The 16,991-nt window shown below is 42.6% G+C and overlaps 1 protein-coding gene across 1 annotated transcript in view; it reads right to left on the bottom strand.

The window, feature by feature from the left end:
* Positions 1-530: 530 nt before the first annotated feature.
* The window catches only part of LOC130121611 (cilia- and flagella-associated protein 57-like), a 29,637-nt gene continuing 13,176 nt past the window's right edge, over positions 531-16,991 (bottom strand). Inside the window, exons 11-23 of the mRNA XM_056290453.1 lie at positions 15,093-15,266; positions 12,742-12,903; positions 12,302-12,457; positions 11,634-11,727; positions 10,257-10,447; positions 9,589-9,762; positions 8,692-8,850; positions 7,320-7,463; positions 6,198-6,314; positions 5,722-5,856; positions 5,311-5,454; positions 2,582-2,717; positions 531-721 (exon numbers count right to left, since the gene is read on the bottom strand). Coding sequence (XP_056146428.1) covers positions 531-721; positions 2,582-2,717; positions 5,311-5,454; positions 5,722-5,856; positions 6,198-6,314; positions 7,320-7,463; positions 8,692-8,850; positions 9,589-9,762; positions 10,257-10,447; positions 11,634-11,727; positions 12,302-12,457; positions 12,742-12,903; positions 15,093-15,266 — 1,977 coding nt within the window. The remainder of the gene's footprint in view (positions 722-2,581; positions 2,718-5,310; positions 5,455-5,721; positions 5,857-6,197; positions 6,315-7,319; positions 7,464-8,691; positions 8,851-9,588; positions 9,763-10,256; positions 10,448-11,633; positions 11,728-12,301; positions 12,458-12,741; positions 12,904-15,092; positions 15,267-16,991) is intronic.

Genomic DNA, 16,991 nt, shown 5'->3' with positions numbered 1-16,991 from the left:
TCAATGACAAAAAACTTTGCAAATAGAAATCTTCATGCGAAATGCATTGAATTTTCTCCATTTTGATTTATGTCCAAAGCATGTTTTACTTCTTCCCCTGTAAATTTGATTCAATCTTTAAAAATTTTGCTCACATCATGTACTGAACCAAATAAAAATTATGAGATGGATGTTTAATAACCTGCACCGTTGGTCACAAATGTTTGTCAAAGTTCTGAGAAATGTTGCGGGCAGGGCTTATTTAACAAATTCTGCTTTAGGTCGTTCCTTAAATAAATAAAGTTATCACTTAAAAACTGAATTTTGTGTTTAACTCAGTTTAATGTGTCACCTCACTTATTACTGTTATATTAACCACAACAATAATAATAATAGAAAATGATAATAATAATTGTTATTTTCATCAGTCAAACTGCTATCACATCACATCCTTTCATGTCGTTAGCAACTCGTTTCCTTGGTGTCCACACATGACTGAATAATTAGAAAGTCCCCCTGCACATGGTGCCCTGGAAGGAGTAGTTAGGACCTCAGGTGTTGAGAGCAGGAAGCTTGGTGCTAGAGGAGGAATGCATGGTTACAAGGTCTTTGCTGACACTCTCCTGCCTCAGCCTCTGGATCTCCAAGCGCTGCAGCTGGATGATCCGCTCTGCTTCCTCCTCAAAGTTCAGGCGCACCACCCGGTTTTCCCCCGAGTCTCCGAGGGACTCCACTGTTGCCACTGAAATAAAAAGTTTGTCATGTAAGGCCCAAGTTTCCCCAAAAATATCTTTATTTCGCCTTGGGGAGGGGCAATGGAAACAGTCTATTTCAGAACTCAGTGTCACTATTAAAGTCCAATGAAAGAAATACAAATTCATGAATTTCAGATTGGAAGGCAGAAGGAATAGCTTTGCTATGCATTAGGATGGTGATTGGATGTATCAACTTTTTTATTTAATCTTTTGTATTTGTAATCAGCATTTGAATTTAGAGCTACACCATTCAGTCAAAACATTAAAACCACCTGCCTAATATTGTGTGGGTCCCGCTTGTGCCTCCAAAACAGACACACACAAGACATCTAAAGGTGTCCTGTGGTATCTTGCACCAAGACATTAGCAGCAGAACCTTTAAGTCCCGTAAGTTGCGAGGTGGGACCCCCATGGATTGAACTTGTTTTTCCAGCACATCCCACAGATGCTTGATCAGATTGAGATCATGGGAATTTGGAGGCCAAAGCAACAACTTGAATTCTTTGTCGTGTTCCTCAAACCATTCCTGAACATTTTTGCAGTGTGGCAGGGCCCATTATCCTGCTGAAAGAGGCCACTGCCATCAGGGAATATTGTTCCCATGAAACGGTGTACTTGGTCTGCAGCAATGTTTAGGTAGGTGGTACACGTCCAAGTAACATCCACATGAATGCCAGGACCCAAGGTTTCCCAGCAGAATATTGCCCACAGCATCATACTGTCTCCACCGGCTTCTTCCCATAGTGCATCCTGGTGCCGTTTCTTCCCCAGGGAAATGACACACACGCACCCACCCGGCTGTCCACATGATGTAAAAGAAAACATAATTCATCAGATCAGGCCACCTTCTGCCACTGCTCCAGTTCTGATGCTCATGTGCTCACTGCAGGCACTTTCCACGGTGGACAGGAGTCATCATGGGCACTCTGACTGATCTCCGGCTACGTAGCCCCATATGCAGCAAGCTGCGATGGACTGTGTGTTCTGAAACCTGTCTATCATAGCCAGCATTAACTTATTCAGCAATTTGAGCTAAAGGAGCTCTTCTGTGGGATTGGGACAGGATGTTGTGTTGCTGTAAAGCCCTTTGAGGCAAATTTGTAATTTGTGACATTGGGCTATAAAAATAAAACTGACTTGACTTGACCTGACTTGACCAGATGGGCTCGCCTTCATTCCTGTCATGCATCAGTGAGCCTTGGGTGCCCATGATCCTGTTGCCGGTTCACCAGTTGTCCTTCCTTGGACTACTTTTGGTAGGCACTGACCACTGCATATTGGGAATACCCCCATCACAATTTGGCCCTTGTCAAAGTCACTCAGATTCTCATAATTGCCCATTTTCCTGCTTCCAACAGTTAAACTTCAAGAACGGACTTCACCTGCTGTCTAATATATCGCACTCCTTGACAGGTGCCATTGTAATGAGACAATCAATGCTATTCACTTACCTGTCAGTTTTTTAATGCTTTGGCTGATCGGTGTATGCATTTAGCTTCTCAAAAGTCTGATCAGTTTTTTTTCCCCCTCCATATAATGCAAAGATGGTTTTGGACGTACCATTGTAGTTAATGGTTATATTTCAATTGATTTTTTTCGGGCGTTTTTTTTTTTTTTTGCTGGGTTTATTTTTTATTTTTGTAGTCCATCTCAAATCCCAGATGAGTACTGTGGTTTTCTCAGTGGAATTTTGCCAGTGATCCCATAATCAGCATTTCATATATTACATGTTTGACAAAAATATGTGGGAGTAGGTTTTCTTTCTCAACATAAATTACCTGTAAGAGAAATTATGGAGCAAATCAAAGAGGTCATCTACTGTGAATTCAGGATTTTTATATGCTCACCATTAAGGTCAGAGGAGCTGTGTTTCTTTGGCCTCTTGGCCTTGGCTGTGTGCGTTTCATAGCTGTGGATCTCAGCCTTTGCCATGTGCAGCTCCTTCCGCAGTTTGTCTATTTCTTTGATCAGGGACACATTCTCCTGCAAAAAAATTGGAGGAATTTATGTTTTCTATGAATCCGTTTTAAATTTGCACTGTCAGGAAGAGGTTCTTACTGATTACTGCATTTTTAAATGTCTACATTATTTGGATTATTTAGGGGGCCAACCACCAAAGGTAGATAGGCATTTATATCTCATATATGGATTGACCAGATTATATGAAATATGATACTATTGGACCAGGTATTATTCAAAATCTGAAATTTGGGGGTGTCTGGGTAGCGTACCGGTCTATTCTGTTGCTTACTAAAACAGGGATCGAATCCCCATGTTGCCTCTGGCTTGGTCGGGCGTCCCTACAGACACAATTGGCCGTGTCTGCACATGAGAAGCCAGATGTGGGTATGTGACCTTGTTGCTGCACTATAGCACCTCCTCTGGTCGGTTGGAGTGCCTGTTTGGGGGGAGGAGGAACTGGGGGGAATAGCATGATCCTCCCATGCGCTACATCCCCCTGGTGAAACTCCTCACTGTCAGGTGAAAAGAAGCGGCTGGCGACTCCACATGCATCGGAGGAGGCATGTGGTAGTCTGCAGCTCTCCCTGAATTGGCAGAGAGGGTGGAGCAGTGAACAGGAAGGCTCGGAAGAGTGAGGTAATTGGCTGGATAAAATTGGGGAGAAAGGGGGGGGATTAAAAAAAATCCAAAGTTTAGTCTAAATTAATTCCAGTGGGCATGGCGTGTGACATTTTAGCTTATAACTGAGCTCGTGATTAGACCATTGCTATGAAACTTGCCATGTTCATCAGATAGCCAAATTAAAAAAAAATTGTACCATGTTTTATTACCAATAAATCAAAGTATGGTTAATTGAAAAGATAGGAACCAAATTTCAATAGACATCAATTATTTTTATGAGTAAGCCATCAAAAAATGTAGAAACTCCATTCAAATTCAAATTCCGCCAAGGTTGTTCCTTGTCTCCGATTCTGTTTGTGATATTCATGGACAGGATCTCAAGGCGCAGCCAAGGTGAGGAGTGTGTTCATTTTGGGAACCTCAGAATTGCATCTCTGCTCTTCGCAGATGATGTGGCTTTGTTGGCTTCACCAGAATGCGCACTCCAGTCTGCACTAGGGCGGTTTGCAGCTGAGTGTGAAATGGCTGGGATGAGAGTCAGCACCTTCAAGTCTGAGGCCATGGTTCTCTAACGGGAAAATGGCGGATTGCTCCCTCCGGATTGGGGATGAGTTGTTGCCTCAAGTGAAGGAGTTCAAGTATCTCTGGGTCTTGTTCACGAGTGAGGATCGGATGGAGCGGGAGAGTGACAGGCGGATTGGTGCAGCATCAGCAGTAATGCGGACATTGTACCGGATCATTGTGGTGAAGAGGGAGCTGAGCCGGAAGGCAAAGCTCTCAATTTACCAGTCAATCTTCGTTCGAACCCTCACCTATGGTTGTGAGTTTTGGGTAGTGACTGAAAGGGTGAGATTGCGGATACAAGCAGCTGAAATGAGTTTCCTCCGTAGGGTGTCTGGGCTCAGCCTTAGAGATAGGGTGAGGAGCTTGGACATCCAGAGGGAGCTCGGAGTAGAGCCGCTGCTCCTTCACATTGAAAGGAGCCAGTTGAGATGGTTCGGGCATCTGATTAGGATGCCTCTTGGGCGTCTTCCTTTGGAGGTTTACCGGGCACGGCCAACTGGGAGGAGATCCCGGGGTAGACCCAGAACTAGTTGGAGGGACTACATGTCCTGGGAACGTCTTGGGATCCCCCAGGAGGAGCTGGAGGGTGTTGCTGGGGAGAGGGATGTCTAGAGTGCCCTACTTAGCTTGCTGCCACCGCGACCTGACCCCGAAGAAGCAGCTGATGATGAGATGAGATATTGGCTACTATAACCTGACAGTCACTCCCTGTAAGTACCAATTTTATGAACCTCTCACTTCAAATGCAAAAATGTAGCCTCAAATTCTGTATGTAATGGAGTGAATTCAGTCAATACGCCTATATCACTTCCATTGTATTGATAACTCTACAGCAGAATATCCATTCAATTTTCAAAACGTTCAGTATGGCATCTCTGTGTGTTCTATTTGTCACAATCACTTTCCACTTTGTTGAATTGACATGAACTCCTCTGCATATCACAATTTCTACATTTGTGCTTTGGCACCTTAATTGCCTCTTCCAGCTACACTAAAAATCGTTTTCCCATGCTTTGTTTTGTTGGGGTTTATAACTACTTTGAGAGGCATTTATTAAAAATTCAAAGTAATTTTAACAGCTCATATGAAAATGTACTTTATCTTCACTTTATAGTTTGGTTTTCTCTTGGTTTTCTGTTGTTATCACCTTCTAATTTTAAACTTGTACAAATGGAGTTTGACCTTCAGATAAGATTTATATGGATGCTTTTTATCATGAAGGGGGAATATAGTTAATTGGTTAATGGTGACCACACAGTAAGATCATTTCCAGAAATGAAACCACACTTTTGCCTCCACTGTGGTGAGGGGAGCAAGAAGAAACAGACACTTTACATGGGGGAAAAATAATCACATTCCAAGAATACTTTTGTGTGTGCGTCTTTGTGTATAAAAAAAAGTGATATAAAAAAAGCATAAAAAAATGTACCTTCATGATTTTTACATGGTTTTGTGGGAGAAACTCAGAGTCTTTGTGCATGTTCATCTCCAGAGAGGTCAACTTCCTCTCCAGGTGCTGGTGATGGCGAAGATGCTCCTTCAGAACATCCGGGTCTACTCCCACCATCTCCACCTTGGCATGCAACCGCATATCCACACACAGACAGAGACACAGACATGCACACACACACTTTTCAGACTCTTATAATTTTCCTGACTCTAGTCTGTGTTTGTGTATAGAGTAGATGAGTTGATCATATGACATACTATAATCTCCAAACACAACAGTGAATTTATGTTTTTGTTTTGAGTTGGTGATGTGGCGTCTGGTGGCATATCCTGCATGAGACCAGCTTGTAGCTAGGTATGGTCTGAGTATGTATCGATGTCTACCACTCACCACATTACCCGGTGGAATGAAGCAGTCGTAGAGCTTCCTTAGGCTTTTCTTGAGTTTCTTGGGCTCTTGAAGGAAGGCTTTAGTGCTATGGAGCGCTGCCTCAAAGCTACACACATAGGTTTCCAAATCCTTCACCTGGCCAGAAGAGTTACAAATATCACCACAGGTCTCAGGTAAAGTAGTATGGTAGCAGAACAGGACCTCAAAGTATTGCCAGTGTTGGATCATTATAGAGAATCTTGTATGCATAGTGATAATATGGAAAGTGGTGCTTTCGAAGGCATTTTTACAGTTTGACTCTGTAAGCATCTGATTCCTGGAGCATTCCTATCCTCGTGCTCAATTATATGGTTGAACAACTCAGGATCACTAAGGCAAACCCACATTTTGGTAAGTTTAAGGTCCACACTAAAAATTACATGGGAAGCCCTCGGTGTGCGATTTAAAATCATGACATGTACGTATTTTCCTCTCACTCTCTGCATCGCCTTGTGCTTCTGCTTGTCAGTGCTCTCAAGCTTGAGCTTCAGGTCCGAAACGGTCAGCTCCAGCAGGGTGGTCTTCTGGTGGAATTGGTTAAGCTCCATCTCCATCTGACCATTGAGAAAAAATAAACATCACATCACAACCCTACACTGAAAAAAAAAAAAAAAAAGTTCATCTTAATTCATCAAATGGATTACCGAGTTGGTGTCTTAAAGGGTTGGTCTTCTGGTCTTATTTCTCAACTATAACTATTCATGGTGGGCTGCAGCTTTCGCTCTGGTTGATGGTAACTCTCACATGGGAGGCTAAGTAAGTTAAATTAAAAAAAATGTACTAGTGCAAGCTAATTAGAGACCGCACCCACTGGCACACATGGATCAACCCACACACACACACACACACACACACACACGCATGCAGGCAAACACACACATGTATTTCTATAGTTGTGAGGACCCTCATTGGCTACATTCATTTCCCAGACCCAACCCTAATCTAAACCATCAAAACTACAAGCCTAACCCTAATAGGTGGCATGGTGGCGCAGTGGTTAGCACGGCCGCCTCACAGCAAGAAGGTCCTGGGTTCAAGCCCCAGGGTAGTCCAACGGGGGTCGTCCTCTGTGTGGAGTTTGCATGTTCTCCCCATGTCTGCGTGGGTTTCCTCCCACAGTCCAAAGACATGTAGGTCAGGTGAATCGGCAGTACTAAATCGTCCCTAGGTGTGAATGTGTGTGTGTGTGTGTGTGTGTGTGTGTGTGTGTGTGTGTGTGTGTGTGTGTGTGTGTGTGTGTGTGTGTGTGTGTGTGGGCCCTGTGATGGACTGTCGGCCTGTCCAGGGTGTCTCCCCACCTACTGCCCAATGACTGCTGGGATAGGCTCCAGCATCCCCGTGACCCTGAGAGCAGGATAAGTGGTTTGGATAATGGATGGATGGATAGATAACCATAACCCTTACTCTAACCTTCAACTAATCCTAATTCTAATTTAAACCTAATCCTAATTAGTCTTCATTTCGTAAAAATGCTAAATATGTCCCTAATCTTACGGTTATAAGCAACAATTGGTCCTCACAAATAACACACACACACACACACACACACACACACATACCTGTTGGATGATTTCCTTCATCTGTTTGATGTCATCCTCTCGCTGCTCAATCTGCTTCTTCATGTCTGTGGTTTTATAGTCCAGGACAAACCTTAACTTTTCCAACTGCTGTCGCTTCCTCTTTAGGTTGTAGACTCTCATCTCCTGTGAGCCAGTGTGTGTGTGTGTGTGTGTGTGTGTGTGTGTGTGTGTGTGTGTGTGTGTGTGTGTGTGTGTGTGTGTGGTGGCATGGGTAGGGACATAGAAAAAGGGTGCATTTATTCTACTGTTAGACGCTTAAGTTCCCTCACCTCACTATTTCCTGGCATATGATTTCAGCAGCCCAATAACAGCTGGTGCAGTGCAACATCCATGGTCTAAATATAATATTACAACATGCCCCTGAACATTTGTTATCACTTCTGATGAACATTTTCCATTTTATCCCTTTGTGACTTCGTTCCATGCACTGATGTCCAGTGTGGGGGAGATATTGGGTAGCATTTACCAGCATCACCAAAATGTCTTCTTTACATCAGTACTTAAAGAACAGATTCACTAACTTTTAACACCGACCTCATTCAAACAAAAAAAAAACTGATCACTTCAGAACTGAGAAACTTGTCACTTTCCTGAATCTTTTCACTGTGTTTCAGCACAGTGCAATGGACGGTCATTCCAGCCTTCAGAAACCATGATATCTTGTGTTCTTTTCAAAACTGGAAGCTCCTGGTATGACAAATCTTCATTTGTTTTACGTTTGTTCAGAGTATGTTTTGTGTATCAGCAAACTCTGATTTGATTTGGATCAACTTGTTCTTGTTCATGTGGGAGCAGGAAGTCTTGTAACCTGGCAGTCCAGTAGCATTAATTACAGTCAGGGCTTAATGCCGGGTCCTGCCGGAACAGAATTCGGGACCTCTCGGTTTTTAACTGTCTGTGTTCTGGTCTTATTTGCGCTGATCTGGTACCTCTCGTGGTATAAAAACAAAAATAATAACATAAAATAAAAAAATATATATTTTAATTTACAGACCAATTTTCAAGCAATTACAAAAAGTACTGGCCAGAGGACACAAGCGGGATGTATAGAGACTGAAGTTGAATTACCACGCCAGCGCTTTGACATTGACAGCCCACACGCAGTCATTTAGGCCTACAAAGAGCACAGAGGCTCAGATGGAAAAAGACATCCCTGATGAACTGAAGGAGCTCTTTGTTGCTGTCAATAGTATCCCTTCATCAAGTGCTGAGTGTGATTTTCTCAAATGAACTTGATTTGCTCCCCGAACCATGTCTCCCTGCACAAATCCAGCATATATATGATTATATATATCGTCTTGTTGAATCTTGGGTTGTGACCCCCTGATTAATAAGTGTTGATATAGGTCACCTTGTCCTGGATTGTCTCGTCCCTCTCAGAGATCACCCTCTTCAGGCCATTGATTTCCTTCTCCAGTGAATTGATCACCCCAGGCAGCTTCTGTTGCTCCTGCTTCAGCTTCTCTATCTCTGCACATTTATCGTCAATCTCTCTCTGCAGGCTTTCAAACTGTTATCCAAAGAAAGAGAGGGAAGAAGAGAAAGAGGGAGAAAGGGAGGGAGATGAAAGAGAGAGGGAGGTAACAAGATAAAGAGATAATGAGTGAGAGAGACGATTGAGAAAGTGAGTGAGAAATGTGCGGAGAGAGAGTGCAGAGAGGGGTTAATATTTTTTCCCCTTTTTTCTCCCCAATTGTATCCGGCCAATTACCCCACTCTTCCGAGCCATCCCGGTCTCTGCTCCACCCCCTCTGCCAATCCGGAGAGGGCTGCAGATAACCACATGCCTCATTTGATACATGTGGTGTCGCCAGTCGCTTCTTTTCACCTGACAGTGAGGAGTTTCACCAGGGGGACGTAGCATGTGGGAGGATCACACTATTCCCCCCAGTTTCCCCTCCCCCCTGAACAGGCACCCTGACCGACCAGAGGAGCCGCTGGTGCAGTGACCAGGAAGCATACCCGCATCTGGCTTCCCACCCGCAGACATGGCCAATTGTGTCTGTAGGGACGCCTGACCAAGCCGGAGGTAACACGTGGATTTGAACCGGCGATCTCTGTGTTGGCAGGCAACGGAATAGATTGCCATGCTACCGAGATACCCTAGGGGTTAAACGGGAGGAAATGAGGTCATTGACATTGAAAGAGGACAGTTTTGTTAATCAGGGGAGACCAGGAGAATGGGCGAGGAACATTACAATCTTAATTTTATTCCAAAGCACCAAGAACACACACAAAAAAATACTACCTTTTTCTTCATGATGCCTGTTTCTTCCCTCAGGCTCCCGTTGTTTGCTCTCTCGGCCTGAAGCTTTTTCTCATAATTGACTTGGAGATCATTGATCTCTTGGTCGTAAACTTCCTTGATCTGCCTGCTCATTTCGTCAAATTCTTGCATCTGTTGCCTTGCCTCGTCTTGGTGCTACATAGTCAACAGCACAAAATAGGAACAGGTTTGCATAAGAACGTGCACCCACACTGTCACATGCTCTCTAAGTCTGTCCCTTCCATATTCTGATCTCCCAAGGCCATCAGATTTTTCTTTAGTGAGACTAACTCACTCTCCCTGAGAGTGATTCCAGAAGTGCAGACCCGTCCAAGTAGACAATTCCAATGTTAGCTTTGGAAATTAATCCAAGGAGGCCAGGAAGTTGAGACACACTATGGCAGGGTTGTAAACGACAAAGGGAGACAGAATGAGTTGTGAATCTCACAATAGAGACTGATTCCCAAGATAATGGCGAACATATGCTTGCGTGCTACAAGTTTTGGAAATCGCTCTGCCCCCACCAAAGCTGTGATTGGACTGTCCCCTTGATAGGCCCACCTTTTTTGCTCAAAATCAATGACAGGCCAAAAAGTCTCCTGGACGGTCAATGTGATCAATGATATCTGGCTTGTTGAGGCTAGACTGACCTTGCCCAGGAGGTGAATCTTCTCCTGCAACTTGGCCTCGTAGCAGTTGGTGTGCTCCTCCAGGGCATGACTCTTGCTCTCCTCTGCAGATGTCAACTGCTTCTCATAGTACTCCTGCATACGTTGACATTTATCTTGAAGGTTCTGGTTCTTCCTGAACTCTAGCATGTGCTTCTGGGAGTTGGATGATTCTTCATGTGTTAGTTAATGAGAGACAGATGAATAGATAAATACATGAGCAGACATTCAGGCAGACAAACACAGGCAGAGGGACGAACATAGATAGATAGATAGATAGATAGATAGATAGATAGATAGATAGATAGATAGATAGATAGATAGATAGATAGATAGATAGATAGATAGATAGATAGATAGATAGATAGATAGATAGATAGATAGATAGATAGATAGATAGATAGATAGATAGATAGATAGATAGATAGATAGATAGATAGATAGATAGATAGATAGATTGATTGATTGATTGAATTGCTTTCATTATGAGAATATGAAAATTCTTCTGATTGTCAACGTAATTAAAAAAAATTTCATGATACCCAATCTGCCTTTGGAAATAAATTATATAATTTAAACAAGCTATAGGGAAGACTAGTACTGAAACAAATAATTATTGAAAGGGGGGCAAGATGGCGTCATAGAGGGAAAACTGGGCTTCATTGAGCTCTGGTGTTAGTTAGCCATTTATCCAATTGTTTTACGCATTCGCTTGGTGAAAGTCTCATACCTTAAAGCAGGAGTAACTTTATAATGACTCTTGACATTTACTTTTCGAAAACACCCAACAACATGCTCAGAACCAGGAAAAATCGTCCAAGAGCTTTCAAGAAAACAAGGAGCAGAATGAGGATGCTAATAAGACCAGTTAAAGAGTGATGCTTAAGATATTGGTCAACGGTACAGAGAAGAGGTCTGATGCACCAAAGGGAGCCATGGTGCTCATGGACTCATTTGGTTAAACTTTCTGGCTCAGCGTAAATCCTAATAATGGAACGTTTTCTTTTTTTTAATGTTCTTATTATTGGACTAGGACTATGACAACTAACATTATGTGAGTACTCACATGATCTTATCAAATATTTTCTTGATTGCAATTCGCCATGTGGTGTAATGTCATACCACCGCATGCAAGATGGAATTTGTGTTAATTCTATGGTTAGGCATGAGTATAGCGCTTGGCTGATCTATCGGCTGTTAGCCATATGTAACAGGAAGACTGAGGTTCCCTGCATGCTCAGTAGGGACATTCCCCCATTTCCCCAAGGTTTTATTTTATAAAATATTTTGTTCTGGTTTTGATGTTTTTACATATGTAAGTGTTATGTGTGAACTGCCATTAGTGACATCACATCTTACCTAAATCCTGCAGTTCTTTGGAGTGTTCCTCAACAACCTTAGAAATGGCCTCCAGGTGCAAACGTTCCTGTTTCTCCTTCTCTGTCTTCATGGCCTAGAATCAGAGCCCAACAGTTTAATAGAGAATGACCTTCTACCATGAAATCCCCTCTGATGGCAAGAACAATATCTAATAGTTGACTGGTCCTTGAGAGCGAATTTTTGCTTTTTGCAGTACGTGAGTCTGGATATATCTGTACAATCTAAGTGACATCTTAAGGGAATATTTACATGTTAAAGGACTAGCTAATGGAGAGCAATTAAGTGAATACAAAAACCTATTCCACTGCATTAATTTAAAAAAAATCATTTTCCAAGCCGCTTATCTTAATTAGGGTCACGGGGTGCTACAGCCTATTCCAGTGCTCATTGTGCAGAAGGTGGGGAAACACCCTGGACAGGTCACCAGCCAGTCCGTCGCAGGGCAGACACACAGACAGACACATTCACACCTAGGGGCAATTTAGCACTGCGAGTAATTCTAAAAATGTGTGCAATTGTAAGTGGAAAGAAGCACAACTGAACCTCGCACTTTTCCAGTCAATTCAAATACTCTTTTAGTTATTGTCCTGGTGCTGATATCAACTGATATTTTTGGAGTAGTGCTGTCCAATAAATGACAAGAAAACCTGGCTTTTGGTTTTGAAGGACTCCAACTGCTGGTTGAACTTTTCAGAGAGGTCCTTGATCTTCTCACTGTAGTTCGTATCCTTAAGGCGGAGCTGGTATTTGTTCTCCATCTTGAGATCCTCCACCTGTGTTTTCAGTTCTAACATGTTCTGGTTCTGCGAGAGGAACAGACCAACAGAGACAGACAGGAAGTAGAATAAGACCCTGAGTTATTTGTTTGGAATTTAGGCTGTCTGCAATAAGTGTTAACATTGCAAAAATATGCACCTAAACCCACAGACATATACACAAACATATACATGAAGAAACACAGGCTCACTAACACACACACACACACACACACACACACACACACACACACACACACACACACACACACCAACACAAAAACACACAACCCCCCTGCCCTCCCTCCAAAAAAAAAAAAACCCACACAGACCATCTCCTCCAGGTCAGACTTGGTGATGAGGATCTCCTTGGAATAGACTATCTCCTTGTCTCTCTGAAATCCTCTGCTCTCCTTGTCTACAATCCTCCACACCAGCAGGGAGCTGTCTTCAGATGCCGTCACCAGGAACTGGTTGTCATATGTGATGACCATCTGAGAATACACAGATTCACCAGTACCCTTTAATATATGGAACGATTCTTCAAATACCCTGTCAGTGTGTGTTGGACGCTGGATATTGGAAGTTAAAGGTGTGTTTGGGGTTAACCACCTTCTTAAAATATACCAGTGTGCTTGGATGTGCAGAATACACACTCAAGCATACAGAACTGGAATCTGAGCTTTTGCTGATCAGTCACATGCATAGAGTACCTTCACATTTACTCATTTATCAGATTTTTTTTTATCCAAAGCCACTTCTGAGATAGTCAGAATTAGCAGATAAATTAAATATCTTCACCAGGTATCACAGAGTTCTAAATAGTAATCATATCATAACCAAGAATCACCGTCGGCATTATGGGCGCATCCAATAAGGTCACTATTCCCCCTTAGCTGAATTCTCTCCCTAACAAAAAAATAAAACCAAAATACTTTTACAGCTATAAGTAGAATTTAGTCATACAATTTGGTAACGGAAGACTTAACACTGTAATGCAAAATAAAGCACAAAACAGTCAGGTCAATTTTATTTGTATAGCCCAATATCACAAATTATAAATTTGCCTCAAGGGGCTTTACAGCAACACAACATCCTGTCCTTAGATCCTCGCATCGGCTAAGGAACAATTCCCTAAAAAATGATAATAATAATAATAATAATAATAAATAAGGAGAAAAAATAGGAAGGAACCTCAGTGAGAGCAACAGAAGAGGGAACTCTCTCCCAAGACGGACAACGTGCAATGGATGGACAATGGATGAAAATACAAACTGATAGTTTGCATTTAGGAAACCATTTATTACTAAAAATAACAACCCCCTGCCTAGCCAATTAAAAACAACTAGCATATCTGCATTGTATGACAAGCCAATCAATTATATTACAAGGTTGAACTTGTAGTTACGTAGAGACCTTATGTGGGCGGCACTAATGTGGACGTTTGGTAAACAAAGCTAAAACTTAGCAATGTGCAACTAAGCCATCATTCAATTAATATGGACATAAGAAAGTGGTCTGGAACAGCACCAATAAGTCGTGGCAGTGACAACCAAGCTGAAGCTAATGATTTGGCTGATACTGGCTCAGTTCTGCACTCACAGCCGGCGACTCCAACTGTTCTAGTGGCGAGTTCATAAATCCACTTATGCACCTTGGGGAAAATGTCTCCCCTGCTTTGTACACTGTGCTATTGTGGTTGTTCAATTATGCACCTTGATGTGGCCTAAAGGATGTTGTTTATCCTTTAATTTGTTGTGTAACCTGTGAAGGTGGTGGCCCAATGTATGGGTTTGTTCGCTATGTAGAATTGCCTCCTGCAGTACTGTATTAAATGCAAAATATTGAACGAATTTCCCCCTGTGCGTCTTAGTTTATAACCTCTGGTTTTGTAGATGTAGTGCAGGCACACCTGTGCACATATAAGTGACAGTGTGTATGTACGCCTTTCTGTCATAGTTTATTTTTTTCATGAAACGTGATAATATTAATTATACACTTAATAAAAGCTATGTGAGGTGAACAAATGCCCCCCTGTCGAAGTTGATTGCCCCTCCATTCCTTATGCTCTAGCGCCGACCCTGCCAAGAGTGGATGTCATGTAAATTGCACCTAGTGTAAGTTTGCTTTAGATCATCAAGAGGGAGTGATAGGAGAGTAAGCACACCTGCGTACATGGAATGTCATCTATTCCAAAAATTAATCAGTTATACTGCAATAAAATTCATTTTCACTGCACCATAATTTATGAACTTCTATTTTAATGCAATGTAATAGAATCTCAATGCGATATTATTTTGAATGCAATGAAGTACAATTTCAGTGCAGCACATTTATTTTCAATGCAATGTAATTCTACTTCAATGCAATCTAATTAAATTTCAGTGCATGTTATTATTTTCATTGCAATGAAATCCACTTTTAATGGAATGAAATTCTGATTCACTGCAGTAAAATTCGAATTTGAATTTAAATTAATTGCAATGAAGTTCTAATTCACTGCACTGAATTAAAGTTTCACTGCAGTGAATGAGAATGTTATGGTGATGTACGTATATAAACTGAAGCTTTTACATCAAGCCATGTCTGGGATCTAAATGTCTGTGCTATCTGACAAATATATAATAATAAATGCATTAAAATGTAATAACCTCTCCTTGTATGTGTCATCTTCTACACCCACCTTGGTGACTGGGCCACAGTGACTCGGGCACTCGATCCAGTCCCTGTGGATAGATAAGGGGTATTTGATTGCCCTGATGGTACCACTGGAGGTCCCGGTGAAGATGACCCTGCCACAGCGAGACATAGCAATGCTGGTGTAGGCCACATCATCAGATGACACCTCCCTCAGGATCTGTGGAAAAAAAGGACACCCAGGGCACAGTCTGTTTAAGGTTCTCCCAAACACATTGCAGATTTAAGCTAACATTCAAAATTTTGGGATGAAAAAAAAAATATGAAAAAAGGGATGATTGATCTCGAAGAGCTGAAGATACATTAGACATGAAAAATCTGATCTATTCACACGCACACGCACACGCACACGCACGAAAGACACATTCATTCTAAAACACATTCATCTATATACAAATACAAACACACACACACACATACACACACACACACACACACACACACATACACACACACTTTAGTTCTGGAGGTTTGAAATTATTTTGTGTCATTTCTTGTTTTTTTAACACTGTTCTTATCCATTAATTATTTTTGTTTAAATAAATAAGGTTATTGACACAGCATAGAAGAGCTATGAAGTTTATTTGCTAGTTGGGTGTGCCTCCCCTCTCTTTATTCTCTCTTTGGGTGGCATGGTGGTGCAGTGGTTAGCGCTGTTGCCTCACAGCAAGAAGGTCCTGGGTTCGAACACTGGGGTTGTCCAACTTTGGGGGTCATCCCAGGTCAGGAATCAGGAACACTTAATTTGTCATTTCATTTCATTTCATGTACTTACAGACATGTAATGAAATGAAATGTCGTTTCCCCCAGCCCACAACAGTGCAACTCAAAGACAAAAACACATATCCAAGAACTACAAGAACACACGTATCCAAACTAACACATATCTCTAGACTAAACAAAAAATCCCTGTACAAGGGAATGAACACAGGCCAGGATGACTGCCAGTCTGCAGGGGCTAGCAGTTAGCTTAGCTTGCTCCGCTTCTGCGTCCAGTCAGACTGCCCTCGGTATTTCCTCTTCGGGCTCCCCCAGCCGATCCAATGCCAGCTGTCCCAGCCAGACACCCTCGACACACCTCCCCGCAATTTACACAACGACACCAAAAACACCACAGTCAACGCCAGGCGATGCCACCGCCAGACCACCCTCGGTATTATCAGAACTGCTGGTCTACATGGGCTAGCAGTTAGCTTAGCCCATCCCTGCTTCCATGTCCTGTCAGACCACCCTCGGTGTTACCTCCTCGGGTGCAGCTCCAAGCAGGGCCATGGTCCCTGGGCCCACAGGACGCAGCAGACCAAGCTCTCCCAGCTGATCCAGCACCAGCTGTCCCAGCTATTAAACCAAGACAAAACGCAGACGTGGACAAAGACACTGCATAGACAGTACTGGGTGATGCCGCCACAAACGTCAATTCATGCCACCATCTTCCCACATCGGTACTGGGTGAGGCCGCTGCAAACATGAATTCGCACCGCCATCCTCCCCCACCGGAAGTGGATGTCATCCTCTGTGTGGATGACACAGCTACACAGTTAGGATGGATTAAATGCAGAGTGTAATTTCCCCACGGGGATCAATAAAGTATCTTGAAATCAAAATAAAAAAAATAGCAATAAATCTAATTTCAACAAATGACCGACTCTCCGTGTCTCTGTGAGGTTGTATGTCTGTATGCAGCATAGAAGCATCCATGGGGAAGGGATTTTTACCCTTGTAAAAAAGCATTAAACATCAAGGGGTCTGGAACTTACTTAAAGGGATATATTAAAAAAAAAAAAGCACCCACAACTCAACCTCTGTCTGGAAGGGCCTCAGACAGATCACCAACTACAAACTGAAAGCCCCCCACTCCACAAATGATTTGTGCCTGGCCAATGAT

Source organism: Lampris incognitus, chromosome 12, assembly GCF_029633865.1.
Source record: "Lampris incognitus isolate fLamInc1 chromosome 12, fLamInc1.hap2, whole genome shotgun sequence".
Lineage (NCBI taxonomy): Eukaryota > Metazoa > Chordata > Actinopteri > Lampriformes > Lampridae > Lampris > Lampris incognitus.
The sequence above is the reverse complement of the archived record's forward strand: the minus strand, read 5'-3'. Positions and strand labels throughout refer to the sequence as shown.